Source organism: Mobula hypostoma, chromosome 17 (assembly GCF_963921235.1).
Source record: "Mobula hypostoma chromosome 17, sMobHyp1.1, whole genome shotgun sequence".
Lineage (NCBI taxonomy): Eukaryota > Metazoa > Chordata > Chondrichthyes > Myliobatiformes > Myliobatidae > Mobula > Mobula hypostoma.
Window position 1 is genome coordinate 47,819,895 of NC_086113.1, and position 16,140 is coordinate 47,836,034.

At 40.3% G+C, this 16,140-nt stretch overlaps 1 protein-coding gene across 2 annotated transcripts in view; it reads left to right on the top strand.

The window, feature by feature from the left end:
- LOC134357732 (doublecortin domain-containing protein 2-like) overlaps nt 1–16,140 on the top strand; it is a 201,925-nt gene that overhangs the window by 136,668 nt on the left and 49,117 nt on the right. For both annotated transcript variants that reach the window (XM_063069356.1, XM_063069358.1), the window contains exon 8: nt 10,857–10,957. In XM_063069356.1, the coding sequence (XP_062925426.1) occupies nt 10,857–10,957 (101 nt within the window). The remainder of the gene's footprint in view (nt 1–10,856; nt 10,958–16,140) is intronic.

Genomic DNA, 16,140 nt, shown 5'->3' on the forward strand with positions numbered 1-16,140 from the left:
CCCATCCACCTCATCTCACCCCCATCCAGGGACAAGAAACACACCAGTATGCAGATAGTTAACTTAGTATGGGGCTTTATTGCGATCTTGTGCAATTTTCCCGTTTGGTAGCACAGTATTGTCACTGAACTGTCACTACAGCTTTTGAGTACAGTGATTATTGTAACCATGATCATAAACTTGGCCAGAACATTTCACATGTAAATAAAAAGAGAAAATGGTGGAGATTCTCAACAGGTCTGCCAGCTTCTGTAGCAAGTGAAACAGAATTATGCTAACGATGAATTCTTGGTCTCCCAATTTACCTCATCACGTCCTTGCATTTATTTATTTATTGAAATACAGCACAGAATAGGCCCTTCCAGCCCTTTGAGCCACACCACCCAACAATCCTGATTTAACCCTACCCTGATCACAGGACAATTTACAATGAACAATTAACCTGCCAGCCGGTATGTCTTTGAACTGTGGGAGGAAACCAGAGCACCCGGAGGAAACCCATGCATTCGCAGGGAGAACGTACAAACTCCCTTTAGACAGCAGTGGGAATTGAACCTGGGTTACTGGTACTGTAAAGCGTTGTGCTAACTAACTACTATGCTACTGCACTGTCCCGATTTCTCTAACTGCAACGTCACGTTCTGCATTCAGAATCAGTTTCACTTTGACTGAAATATTATTTGTTGTTTATGAAAGCGGTACAGTGGAAGGCCATACAAAATTTCTGAGTCACAATAAATAAGTAATGCAAAAGAAGTAGAGTGAGGAAGTGTTAATGGGATCACGGACTGTTCAGAAACCTGGTGGCAGAGGGGAAGAAGCTGTTCCTACAACATTGAGTGTGGGACTTCAGGCTCCTGTACCTCCTCCGTCATGATAGTAACGAGAAGCGGAGAATGTCCCGATGGTGAGGGATGGATGGATGGCACCTTCTCGAGGTACAGTCTCTTCAAGAAGTCTTCAGTGGTGGGAAGGGCTGTGCCCATAATGGATCTGGCCAAGTCTACAACCATTCAGAATGCTCTCCATGATACCTGCGAGAGCTCTAGCTATTGGACTCATTCCAAATCTCCCCAAGCTCCGAATGAAGTATCGCTGCTGTTGTACCCTTCTTTGTGATTGCATCAACGTGTTGGGCTGGACCGATCCTGTGCGATGTTGATACCCAGGAATTTGAAGCTGATCACTCTTTCCACTGCTGATCTCTCGATGTGGACTGGTATGTGTTCTTCCGACTTCCTCTTTCTGAAGTTCATCATCACTTCCTTGGTCTTGCTGATATTGAGTGCAGGGTTGTTATTGTGAACCATTCAGCCAGCTGAATTATTTCACTCTTGTCCTTCTCCTTGTCACCATTGGAGATTCTGCCAACAACAGTCATGAGGGAGTGTGTTTACTGCTATGATGTATGTATTTATGGCAAGATCCGCATGGCTGCCACAAAAACGAAGTATTTCACTGCATCTAGTTCACACGACAATAATAATCAAATAGTTTTTCAGTTCAATGACTAATTATTAGAACTTGGAAGAGTTAGAAATTTAACTTGTGTTAAGTTGTAGAGAAAGGTGCTGGTTGCGGGGCGGGGGGTTTAGACAGAACAAAAGGAATGTCTGTGGTAGGTGTAGAGATGCTGAATGATGTGACTAGAGCTGGCTGAGAGGTGAAAGGTTCCTAATCACAATTGAAGGAGATTAATCAGAGAGAGAAAAGTAAGCAATTTGGTCAAGTTTTTGATTCATTCAAATTCCTTTAATGTGTTAATTAATTCCTAGGACTCTGTGACACCTTACTTTGTGTCATACTGTGATTTTCCTACCTGACATTCACTTTGTTTTCCTTTTCTAACCTGCATGACAATGATGTTATTACTTAGTTTGTGAATGTTATCCGTAGTGTGCAGAACTGGACACTTCATTACCCAGTGTTGCATTGACTATAGTGTGAGTAGCTGTGTGCTTATACTCCTGATCCATGTAATTTGCTGTGACACTCTAGTGCAATAACCACAGAGGGCTTCACTGTCAAAGCAGCAAACTTTCAGATGAGACATTAAACCAAAGCTCTAGCTGTTGGATGTAAAAGGTCCCAGGACGTTATTTGAGTAAGGGCAGAGCAGTCCTCCTTGTGTGGCCCTGATCTACACTCAGCGGCCACTTTTTTTTTCAGTACATCTGCAAACCTGCTTGTTAAATCAAATATCTAATCAGCCAATATGTGGCAGCAACTCAATGCATAAAAGCATGCAGACATGCCAAGAGGTTCGGCTGTTACTTTAGACCAAACATCAGAGTGTGATCTAAGTGACTTTGACTGTGGAATGATTGTTGGTGCCAGATGGGGTGGTTTGAGTATCTCTGAAATGGCCAAACTCTTGAGGTTCTCATGCACAAGAGTCTCTAGAGTTTAGAGAATGGGGTGGAAAACAAAATCATCCAGTGAGTGGCAGTTCAGTGCGCAATAATAATGTAGATCGCAACTGGAAGTTTTCCGGGTAGCAGACGACTTCCTCCCACACCGTTCTGACGTAGATGGAATTCGCATACGAGGCAAGTTACAGCTGTGGTTTGACATTGCCTTCTGCCGGGCGAGTTTCTTTTTTCAAAGAGATCAGCAGCTCTTAACCCCGCATGGATGGAAAGCATGCCGGGGGGAGCCGGCTGGGTTTGAACTTCGGAACGTCCGCCCCGCAGTCCAGCGCTGATGCTGCTATGCCACCAACTGGCTCTGTGCTCAGTAACACCTTGTTAATGAGAGAGATCAGAGGAGAATGGGCAGACTGGTTCAAGTTGACAGGACGGCAACGGTATCTCAATTGGGGGCACCAAGGTAGCACAGTGGTTAGTGCGGGGTGTCAGAGACCAATTCTGGTGTCTTCTGTAAGAAAGTTTGTGCGTTCCTTCCTGTGTGCACATGGGTTTTCTCGGGTGCTCCAGTTTCCTCCCACATTACACAGAGGTACCAGTTAGTAGGTTCATTGGTCATTGTAAGTTGTCCCGTGATTAGGCTATTTCACACCATAACTCTAAACTTAAAAAAACACTTGCATCATTGATGTGCAAGAGAGAATCTCCAACTGCACAACACGTCAAACCTTGAAGTGGATGGGCTACAACAGTGGAAAAAAAAGCTCTTCCATGTTTCCTGAACTGACATTACGGGGGAGGCACGGTAGCATAGTGGTTAGCACAACGCTTTACACTACCAGTGACCCAGGTTCAATTCCTGCCACTGCCTGTAAGAATAATTTTTTAAAAGACATTTAGATAGGTACATGCGAGGAGAGGTCTAGAGCAGGAGTTCCCAACCTTTTTTATGCCATGAACCAATACTATTAAGCAAGGTTAAGCAGGTTGGGAATGCCTAGTATAGAGGGACATGGGCCAAACAAGCGAAGGGGACTTTCTCAGTTTAGTAGCTTGGTTGTTACAGAGTTGTGCTGGATAATAATATAAACCTATGCTCCTGACCAGCAGATATACACTTAGCACTGGTAGCAGTCTGCTTGGGGTCAGGCCTCTTCCGCTCAGGGGCAGCCATTGCCTGCTTCAGCCAATGGCCATCAGCCAGAGTTGAGCAGCTGGCAGTTTGAGGCAGGCACTTGCCTGTTCCTGGAGCAGCAGTCTGTCATTTCTCTGTAGCTCAGGGGAGGTGGATCACCTTCACTTGCTCTGCAGTAGCAGATAAAACCTTTACCATCCACCCTGCCCTATGCCTTATCTGCTCCCTCCAAGATAGGCTGTTAACCATGTGCCTACTGGTTAGCAAAGAGCCCAGTGATAAAGTGGGATCGATCTAACCCCATGCTTCTTGACAACTCTTGTAGACTTCCTGGAAGGTTAGACAATGAATTCTGCATCTCCAGGAGCAGCCGCACCAGCTTCGTTTTACAGGCATCCTATAATCTGATCCTCTGAAGTGTAAGTGATATGTGCCACTGCTCTCTGGGGACCTTGCATTTGACCTGCCTTTATCTCTCATCTGGGCTGCAAGCAAATGTTGCTCGGTACCTCACACACATGAAGTTTGTCTCTCTTCAATGGCTTTACTCTCCTCTCTCCACATTGCCGAGCATACAGGAAATTTCTTCTTTTTTCATGTTGGAGTTGGGTTCTTCAGATGGGGTTGCAGGACGTGGTGGGCTTTGGCTGCTGGGATTTCTTCTGGCTCAAAGATTAAGGCACAAATGTGAGGTTACAGTGAGAAGAGGAGAGGTAAGGTGGGATATATGAGTGATTAAAAGCAAGGTTGTTTTGGGATGAGTAGAAGAAATGTATAAAGTATCACCTGGAACAATGTCTAAACCACCAGAGCTGACTGGTCACAGGACAGCAAAACTTGTATTGGAGGGTACTTCTCCATTGAAAAGAAATGGAAGACTGTTCTTATGTATCACTTGTGTGTGTGCAGGAAGGGTTGAATGGTTGCTGTGATGGTTACCATGGATGAATAATTGTAGGTGCATGTGAGTAAGCCCCAACACAATGTGAAGTATATGAGAGCGACTGTAGCTGAGTTGTCAGAAGGGACTTGTGGCTGACTCTAATGACTTTGAGCACAGAAACACAGCACACTGTTTGCAATCCCTAGGTACCTGTGAAATCAACTCGATCTTTCTGCTCAAACCTCTGGCATGGAGCTTGAATCCGCAAGCCTTACGGGCAAGACTGATCATTCGGTGTTCTTACTGCACAACAAACTGAAAAATCTCTGCTTCACCCGTGATAAACTCTCCTGATTTTAAGTGCCACTGGATGCATTCCATCTGCTCTTCGTGCCTTCGGAAGATTGATACTCTGTTGTATTTTAGTACTGTTTACACAGATCCCCTCGATGACTTAGTTAGTTTATTCAATAAGTACTTGACATATACAGATAACAAAAGATGTCAGCTTTAACCTAAATGTTAGTTTTTATTTATTTATAAATATTTTCTTCTGGCTCAGTTCATATTAATGTAGTTCATCTACTGCCAAATAGAAACTCTTTCATTTTGTCCTTGAAATTTCCCCATTTTCAATGTTCTGTTTATTAGGCTTGGCGTTTGTCTGAGCCACACCACGAGGTTCTTTAGAAAGTCGTACATATTACACCAGCAATCCTAAAACTACCATTGGCTCTTTAATTGATGAAAGTACCTTGGCCACATAGAACATGCAGTTTGTGGTTCTGATAATAGAATTTGTTTTAGTTTAGTAAATATAAACTCAATTACTCATAAAAAGAAAATGAATTGGCTCTTGAAGATGCTGACTTTCATCTGAAATCAGTACCAGACTTCAGAAAGGCAATGTGAAAATTATTATTTTTATTTGTTGTTTGTAGAGATACTCGCTAAATTTAATACTGATATACCGTATAAACTGGACTGTGGTGAAATCAATGCAATGGAAGCTGAGATTTATTTAGGAAAATCTGTATGCATTTTGCGTATCTCATATGGTAGGACATGATAATCTTACATCAGAGCAACTTAAATAAATGAACCCAGAGTCAGAAATATGCTGTGTTGTTTACTTCAGTACTCAGTGAATGAAAATAAAGTTTGTCCCAAGTGGAATGTGAGTAGGGCCATTTCTGGGTTATTTGTCCTGCAGGGGTCTAAATGTGCTGGGACTGAAATCCAGATGCAGCCACCTCACCAGAGACTCATTAAGTGATGCTGTTCCTCAGGCAACATTTGTCTCAGGAGTAGCAATCATAGACCAGACTGGGAAAGTCGTGGTTTTATAGAGAGCAGTATCACGATAACAACTCCGCTACACTTCAAAGCCCAACACTTCTAACCTATTCCTGCAATGATTTTTCTCTCTTCTTCCCACTTCTTGAGAGTTAGGCATTTCATTGTGATTCTGAGGCTTTTGGAACATAGGACATAAGACATAGAACATGGAATAGTGCAGGAACAGACCCTTCGACCTGCTATGTCTACACGAAACACAATTCCAAATTAAACTAAATCTCCTCTGCCTGCACATGATCCATATCGTTCCATTCCCTGCATATTCATACATTCATCTAACAGCCTCTTAAACACCACTGTCATATCTATGTCCACCACTACCCCTGGCAGCACATTCCGGGTATCTACAACCCTATTTGATTAAAAAGGCTTGGTCTGCACATCTCCTTTCCCTTTCTTACTATAATGCATATTCTGTAACACTTGGCATTTCCACCTCAGAGGAAGATTCTCACTATCCATCCTATCTGTGTTATCTTCAGATCCTATCTCCATAGTTGTTGATGAAGGCGCCAATTCCTCCAGTGACACTCTCCTCCGCTGACCTGCATTCTCTCCAATCAGATACTCACCACCAGACCACCAGTCTCTAACACCACCTCATGCAATTAATTTGAAAGGGTGCTTCATTCAGATTCATGCTGTTGTGAGATCTTTGTATCGTTATTGCAACTGAGTGTAGAAGCCATGCATCTGTTCTCTCTCTGCATTGTATTCTGTGTTGTGCCTTTATTATGTTTATGATGGTAGCCAGTCATGTGGTAGGAGTGTGGTAAAGCGAAGAGTTTCGTTACGCATTCATGCTTTGCTCTGGTTAATTTTAGAACTGGGGCCCATTGGGTTTCATATCTTTTGTTGACCGCTTAACTTTGCTTAATAACATTTGAAATCACTTAAATCTACTTAACTTCACTTACAGTGCCTATAAAAAGTATTCAGCCCCCTTGGAAGGTTTCATGTGTTATTGTTTTACAACATTGTATCACAGTGGATTTAATTTGTTTTTTTTTTGACACTGATCAACAGAAAGACTTTCATGTCAAAGTGAAAACAGATCTCTACAAAGTAATCTAAATTAATTACAAATATAAAACAAAAAAATTGCACAAGTATTCACTTCCTTTAATATGACACACCAAATCATCACTGGTACAGTCAATTGGTTTTAGAAGTTAGGTAATTAGTTAAATGGAGATCACCTAGGTGCAGTCAAGGTGTCTCAATTGAACGTAGTGAAAATCCACTTGTATCTGGAAAGTCCAACTGCTGCTACGTCAGTATCTTGGCAAAAAGCACACCATTAAGAAAAAGAAAACACTGAGCAACTTGGCAAAAATGTTGTTGAAAAGCACAAATCAGGAGATGGATACAAGGAAATTTCCTAGTCACTGATTATCCTTCAGAGCACAATTAAGTCAATCATCAAGAAATGGAAGGAACATGGCACAGCTGTAAATCTACCGAGAGCAGGCCGTCCTCAAAAGCTGTGTGACCATACGAAAAGGAAGCTAGTGAGGGAGGCCACCAAGAGACCTGTGACAACTCTGGAGGAGTTACAAGCTGAGATGGGAGAGACTGCGCATACAATATCTTTTACCTTGATTCTTCTCCAATGACAGCTTTATGGGAGAGTGGCAAAGAGAAAGATATCGTTGAAAAAAACTCACATGAGATCTTGACTAGAGTTTGCCAGAAGGTATGTGGGAGACTCTGAAGTCAGCTGGAAGAAGGTTCTATGGTCTAATGAAACCAAAATTGAGTGTAAGCCAAACATCACACATCATCAAAAGCACATCATCCCTACCATTAAGCATGGTGGCGGCTGCATCATGCTGTGGGGATGCTTTACTGCAGCAAGTCCTGAAGGCTTGTGAAGGTAGAGGGTAAAATGAATGCAGCAAAAGACAGGGAAATCCTGGAGGGAAAACTGATTCAGTCTGCAAGAGAACTGTGACTTGGGAGAAACTTTGTTTTCCAGCAAGACAATGACCCCAAGCGTGAAGCCAAAGCTACACAGGAATGGCTTATAAACAGCAAAGTTAATGTGTTGGATTGGCCAAGTCAGAGTCCAAACCTCAACCCAGTTGAGAATTTGTGGCTGGATTTAAAAAGGGCTATTCACTCGCAATCCCCGTGCAATCTGACAAAGCATGAGCAGTTTGGTAAAGAAGAATGGGGTAAGATTGCAGTGTCCAGTTGTGCAAAGCTGATAGAGACCTATCCACACAGACTCGCTGTAATTACTGCCAAAGGTGCATCTACCAAATACTGACTTGAAACGGATGAATACTTACGCAATCAATAATTTTGTGTTTTATATTTGTATTTAATTTAGATCACTGTGTAGAGATCTGTTTTCACTTTGACACAAGGAGTCTTTTTCTGTTGATCAGTGTCAAAAAAAGCCAAATTAAATCCACTGTGATTCAATGCTGTCACACAATAGATCATGAAAACTTTCGGAAAGGGGGCGGGGGGTGAATACTTTTTATAGGCATTGTAAGTACTTTTAATATTGCTAGTTTTAGTTTCATAAGATTCATTGCTTCAAGGTTGTATGTTTTGCTATTTGTTAATAAAGGATCGAATAGATTTCTTTGACTTTTTTGAACATTATTATTGGATTGACCAGAGGGTGTGTCATATAGGATAACTGCCGGAAAGCAGGTGGAAAAATAGGTGGCCGAGAGTATTTTTGGGCAGATTAGTAGCGATGGGTCAGAGTACAATGGGTCCTTTTGAGAGTGGGAGAGTGCAAGGAAGAAGTCGATGTAAGTACATTACCTATTGGGCATCCACATATGTCTGATTACCAGTGTGTGGTCTGGGACCAGCTCAGCCAGTGCCGTTTTCAGTAATGCTGATACAGGCTTCAGAAACACAATGGATGTTTGCTTCCATTTGTGAAATCTACAGGCAATTCTTGTGTGGTCAGGAAAGTGGGAAGCGGTGCAAGTTGCTCAGAGTTGAATGCTGTTGCGGATGTCAGGCTCCTGCTGTGCATCACACAGGAGAAACACATAACTTGTATAAAGATCAGCCTTTCTGCCAGCGGTATCAATTCCTTTCTTCCGAATCAAACGAAAGCCTTTGATAAAGAGGCTTAATATTGATACCTTTCAGTCTTCTGGGGGAACATGCTGAAGAACCGATGGTGCAGGTAAAAATGGAAGCGTCTTGCTTAGAGATTAATTTGTAGTCATTTGCTTAGAGGTTGAATTATATCAACATTACTCAAAAAAACCCCTCATGATGGTGGAGGTATGTGATGGTATTGGGTTTTCTGCCTGGGAGATTCTGAGCTCAAATGAAGATCTAGAGCCCTATCTGATATAGATAGCTACAGGTAGCCTCCCTGGTTATACTGTAGCCACCTACTCTTCAAAGGGTCGATCAACTTCCCTGTTTATCCTCCATTGTGAGTTTAGCTGCCAGTGCTCACTATTTGAGTGGTCACTATCCCCACTGCTCCCACCAAGGTCGAGACACTTCCAGCTAATGAAGTAGTTCAAACAGTTTATTTACTTTTAGTGATAAATGTTAAAATTTAGATAACATTCTTAAATGACATTTAAAACTCACAGAGGATTTCTATCTTATAAAAAGGCTTGTAAATTACAAGTGATTTCTAAAACACAAAGGATTTTCAAAGAACAGGTACAATTCCAAGAAGCCAAAATGGCGTACCAACAAGTTGCAAATGAATGGGTCATGCATCACAGAAATCAAAGGCAGAGGAATGGATTCTAGCCAACCCCTCTTTGTGTCATTTTTCTTGTCATTCCTTGACTGTTCCTAATAAGCCTGACTCCTCTCTAACATTTATACTTTTTTTTGCTACTTGGTAACTGCACACATGTGATATTTTTTCTCACACCCATGCTAGGAAATTCACACAGGTGGCCTAAAAGCTTCTAGGAACAGAGTTCCCAGACATGCAAAATTATTGCCCACAAGAGATTCTGCAGATGCTGGAAATCTATAGCAGCACACACAAAATGCTGAAGGAACTCTGTCCATCAGGCAGCATATATAGACGTGAATAAACAGTCAACGTTTCGAGCCGAGAACCCTTTTCAGGACACAAAATTAATGCTGTGACGACTGACTCTCTGCGAACACAAATACCCCAACTATTGATATCAGCTATTTGATGTGCTCAGTGATAGTATCAGTCTGGTATGCAAGCTTCATCAACTAAATAACTTAGCCTGTGTTGTCTGGTTTAATACAAGCCCGATTTACATACCCCAGTGTCTTACACTGCATCTCTTGAGCAGTCAGTTATGTGCTGTGGGCCAACAGCCTTTGCTCTATAGACAGTGCTGTTTGTCAAAGCTGTCCTTTTAACTTCAAACTGATTATTGCTTGCAACTTACATTAAGAACAGAAGACTGGTTTTTGTTTATGAAAAGAAACTGAGCAAGGAATATTGGTAGGGAGTTTAACTTACTCAAAAACAATTCTTTGACCCCTGGAAGAGTCTGTTGCTGTATTAGAAAGCTGAGCTTGGCCAAAAGCCCCCTTCTCCCAGGCCCTTGACAGTGAATATCCATCACAGGTAGTGGAAAAGAAACTCACTTAGAATGGACTCTGAGCAATCATTCTCAGTCTCACCATTTTGTTTCAAACATTTTAAGAGATCACTGTTTCATTTTTTGGTCTTGTTAAACAGTCAAAACAGTCTGTGTTGTTCATTGTTTAAGTCTGGGAGTTATTTCAAATGGAAATTTCTGATTGGCGTTGTGATCACTGGACAAGCCTGAAAGTAGATTTCCAGTTAAGTGCTAGTGCCTCCTCCCCATCACAGACTCGCCACATAAAGTCTCCTATTAGTACAGGGCAATATGGAAGAGTGTCTGCAAAGCAAATGCGTAAGTCAAACATCTACAAAATTTATGGTTTTGTTCTTACTTCAAGTACCTTAAACAAATCATTTCTCTACTGGTTTCAAATATCAACAAACTGGCTAATTGATGTGAACTATTTGTTGGGATTTCTTGAGCGTGCTGGAGATACTATGCAGTTCTTGCTGTACGCCACTGGTAGCCACTGTTGTATCATTGTCTCCTCTTCAACACTGTTTTAATATCATTATCACTACTTTCCCCAGAAATCTGCGTGTTTAAAGCTTACGAGGAGAGGAGAGAGACCATGGGTGCAATGGAAGTTGAAGAAGATAACCAAACACAAATGGAGCTGCCTATTGATCAGGTCAGCACATACACAAAACTGTAGAATATTACTTAAGAGATAAATACTGTGAAACAAAAATAAAATCTTGCATTTTTTCACATCTTTCACAGCCTCAGGATGTCTCCAGGTACTTATACCCAGTTAGGTATCTTTTGAAGTCCAGTGTCTGTTGCAATGTACAAAAATTCTTGTAACCTACTTGTACAAGGTGAGGTCCAATTCACCATAAGGGGAGCCTTTCAAGCATTGTAGATGTGGGATAATTATTGATCACCATACCGTACTAGAGTAAATTTAATTTTAATATCTTCTGAGATGGCAAAAGTTTAACATCTCTTTTGAAACATGGCACTTACAATGATGAAATACCTACCTATACCATCAAATTAGTTATTGCAGTCAAATCTCTTGAATTGAACTTGAATTCTTTCGGAAAGAAATCAATCCTCCAACCAGCTAAACCACTACTTCACTATTCAAGATATCTTCAGTTTGAGCGCATGATATCATCCGCTTCTAGTGCTGGACAAAGCGACCATCACAAATGTGCTTCTTTATTCTGAAACTCTTAACAGGTTACAACAGGGGTTCCCAACCTTTTTATGCCTTGGACCAATATCATTAAGCAAGGGGTTTGTAGACCTCAGGTTGGGAACCACTGGCTTAGACCTGCTCCCCACCCATCTTCCTTCTTTTATTTCAGAACTGTATTGAGGGGAAGTTAAACTTATTCCACATGTTCAAGTTCTTGTCTCTTACTAAGTTGGTGAGAATCTCAGTTTCAAGAAGGCAGGATCTTGGCTTCACATTTGGGGGCATTATTCCTTCACAGAAGAGAAAGCTGTGCACCCACTTTCACATTCCAGAGCTAATGGAAGATCTTTAGATACAAAATAACTGAAGGCCTCCAAGGAACTATGCTCCCTCCACCTTTTTATTCTGGTGTCCTCCCCCTTCCTTCTCAGGCCTGAAGAAGGGTCTCGGACTGAAACATTGACTGTTTGTTCATTTCCATAGACGCTGCCTGACCTGCTGAACTCCTGCAGAAATTTATGTGTGTTGTTAGGGAACTATGCTGCTGCCTTTGCATGCAGAGGTTTTTGTGAAGCAGGGTTCTTAAGCTGATTAAAATCTTAATTTTCTTTGAACTCCCATTAATATTTTTGATCTGTAACTTGAGATGAATCAATCTGCTGTTAACTGATGTATGTGTGTATATGTGTATGTGTGTATGTATGTATGTGTGTGTATATATATATACACACACATAAAGGCATCCGTTAGTCTTGCGAGACCATGGATCTGTGCTTGGAAAGTCTTCACTCTCCAGGACGCAGGCCTGGGCAAGGTTGTATGGAAGACCAGCAGTTGCCCATGCTGCAAGTCTACCCTCTCCACGACACCAATGTTGTCCAAGGGAAGGGCAAGGGCCGATACAGCTTGGCACCAGTGTCATCGCAGAGCAATGTGTGATTAAGTTCCTTGCTCAAGGACACAACACACTGCATCAGCTGAGGCTCGAACTCACGACCTTCAGGTTGCTAGTCCAATGCCTTAACCACTTGGCCACGTGCCCACACACACATACATACACACAAACAACCAGGAGACAGCAGAAAAGAGCCAGGAGAAATGCAGCCATGGTTGCCACCACTACCACATATACATGTCCCACCTGCAATAGAGCTTGTGGGTCCAGGATAGGACTGTATAGTCATCAAAGATCTCACTGTTATAGGAGTGGACGTCATCATCAGATTTTGATGGACAACCGAAGAAGAGAATATATATATGTATATGTGATGCTGTATATATATATATATATACACTATATATTATATGTACACACATACACATACAGTATATATTTTACTTTGTTTATAAATAAATATTCTTCATTTTACTGTTGCCAGCATTAAAACACTGGAGTTGCTTGGTCAGATAAACAGTTGTTTCAAATAGTTGGACATTCAAGGAGGGGGTCACGTAAATCATTGGAATAATATGCTGCAGCTCTGTGGAACACTAAGGAATAAGAAATCTGATTATTCGTATTTCATTTGGTCTTAGCTACCTTGTTCATATTATTGGGCTCTGTGACTTTTATTGCCTTTTAAACAATAATGGAGTTATAGCATTGCCAGTTGAAAACCAAGCTTTACTTATCGAATAAAGGTTTAACCCAAGGGGAAAAACAGAGGTGAGAGTAGTTGTTCAAATGATGTAGCAGAAATATAGTTCAAATTTATTATATCTCCACAAACTTTAAAATATAAAATCCGTTGATTTCTTCGATGATACACAGGAACACATGAGAGAGTAAAATTACATCATCATCTTACCTGGCCAATTATGCTACTTAGGAAATATTAACAGCATAATGCTTCTTAAAACCTGTTTATCAAATTTTGCACTGGATACTTACCCAATGCGTCCTTGGATTTGCTGATGCTTTCAGCACCTATTATCTCCCTTGGGAGGCCATCTGCTGTATTCATAGTATCATCTGCTTGTGATACGGAATGCCAATATTCAATTTGTTTGCCATCAATTGTACAGAATATTAAATGCCACATAGGCAACTGATCTAAGATGAAATTGAACTCACTATTCTTTGTATAAAATATTAACACTTTTTCATGAATAAGTGACCATCTTTTGAGTTTAAACTACTGAAAAGATATCATATGATAAATGGAAAAAACAAAACCAGGTCATTTGCATACTAAAGATGTAATTTTGTGGTTTTGAGGGGAGCTGCAAGATAAATAATTAATCATTTCATTTCTTGACTGTTTTTGGGAAGTGCTTTCTCTTCACAATCATAGTCTTCATCTTCAAACTCCTGCAAAACCAAAAATAAACTGGTTGATGTAAGTATTGGCATTGCTTGCCAACGAACTGTTGCAGCATCAACCAATGTCCTTACAGTCATTTTACTGGTTTTGCTCATATCAGTAAAAATACTGCAAAGTTGAAGCATTTTCTAGAAGCGGGTTGAGAGCAACTTGGCTGATGTTTTCATTTTTCACTTACATGACTGGAAATAGGCATCTCAAAGTGAACAGTTATATCAAGTTGACATTAAACAAAAACAAGTCTCCAGGGCAGTGGGTAACATGCTGTTAGAGTACTATTCACCTACCTCTGGAATCTGGCTTTACATCAAGCCAAGACAGATGGACTTAAAATCTCCTGCTCTCTAATGGCTGTTAAACATACTAAGTGAAATAAGTTCTGGCAGTCTAATTCTGGTTCCCAGTGGGCATGAGTTCACATTGGAAAACTGCCTTCACAATCCCAGTTGGATGTAAAAAGAAACAAAGGAAAACCAACAATCTTAAAAACATTAATTATATCCTTACTGACATGAGATGTAGCTGCCTTGAGAGCTTCAAAGGGTACAATAAAGCTTTATTTCTACATTTCCATTTACACATAATTTAATGTTGCATTTATGATCATCTGGTTTTATTGATGATGTTATGAACTGCTGTGGATTTAATGGAGAGTACCCGAGATTTGTTTGTAATAGGAGGATTGTTGAGTGGAATCAAATTCCAAGAGTTGACTGGGTCACTCAGTGAAGTGCCACACTCTGCAACCCCCTGTCAAGATAGGATTGATGGCCTTGAAGATGTAATTCCTTTTTTTTATCTTGTGGGTACCTGATCCCATATAACTGTTTTCAGCTGTTCGGTACACAGCCTGAGCACTAATGCTACAACTGACCTTTGAGATAATGAAACAATAAACAAGAGCAAAATCCCAGTTCCTATTAATCCATTAGCTCCCAACGTGAGACTTAAATAGCAGATTCTAATGCGGTAGCAATGCACTTCCAGTTCCATTTCACATATACAAGACGTCTGTGTCAGCATTTTATGGAGAAATTTTATTCTATTTAAACATTTAAACTCGCCCCCATAGAATGATGATTGCAGCTTTGTCCTAAGTATAAAAATAAATATAACTAAGCCTTAATGCTTTGCCCAACTGCTTTTAGCAAAAGGGTGATGTTTTAAAACAGCAAACTATGAGTAATTCCAAATAAATGCCCAGTATTTCAGTTTTTATCATCACATCATTTACTCCTGCATTCAGATTGGGCTTGAACTGAGTGCAAGATCAATCCATTTATGATTTTTCATGCTGCTTATTGAAGGTAAAGCTTTGGTTTGAATTTTGGCCCAATTCCAAAAATGAATGTGCCACAAATCAGTCTATTCTTCTTGTGCTGAACATACTAAACTGTGAAGCAAGATGTATACTTATTTCACAGGCATCCATTCGCTGCTTCATTTTGAGAGACCAACAAAGATTTTTGCTAGGTGGCTCAGACAAGTTTTATTTATTTTCTTAACTAACTCATTCTGTAATTAATGGTAGCATTATATATGTCTATGTACAAATAAAACAGTATGTGTAATTGATATAATTGCTTTAACTAGCTCGATCAGTAAATGGTTGACTGCAGCTTTCTCAACAGTGCTGGATTCGTGCAAAATTGATCCTTACTCTGTTCACTAAATTATTTTATAAAATCTAGAACATGATGTGATGCAGACACCACTTTTTAGTCATGTGATTCATGAAAGGGGAGAAGAGATTGTTTCTTGTAAAGTAAGAAAATGTCATTATTTCTATTTGCAAAATTTAATCTTATCACAGCAGGCATTGTGTAACCTTTGTGTTTACGGTCAATAATGGGATGAGTAACTCTGTGAGGAGGAATGGTAATGGAATTTTTGTCTATTATTACTGCTAAACTAAATTTTGCTCAAAGATTGATATGACAGAGAGGGGAAGATGACAATGAGCTTGCCAGAATTAGTAAAGGTCTTGCAATTAGTTTGCATTTCAGAGATGCATTGGACTCTCAGTGGGACAGTGGTCAGCTTTCTTGAAGGAAAGCCAAAATCAATAACAGATACTTGCTGCTGAAAAGTAATTAGGATCAGAATTACAGGAATGAGTTTGCTGGTAGTCCCAATGGTCACTAGCCAGTTATACAAATCCATTCCTTAATCTCTTAATGCGAACATATTTAGAAAAAGAAAATAGTTGGTTATTAATAACTCATTCAATAAAAGCATTTTAGAATCCAATATAAATATGAGTAATTTCAATGAAAACTATAATAAATCACCTTGCACAAAGTTATTGAAAAACAAATTAAGTATGATAAATTATTTGTAATT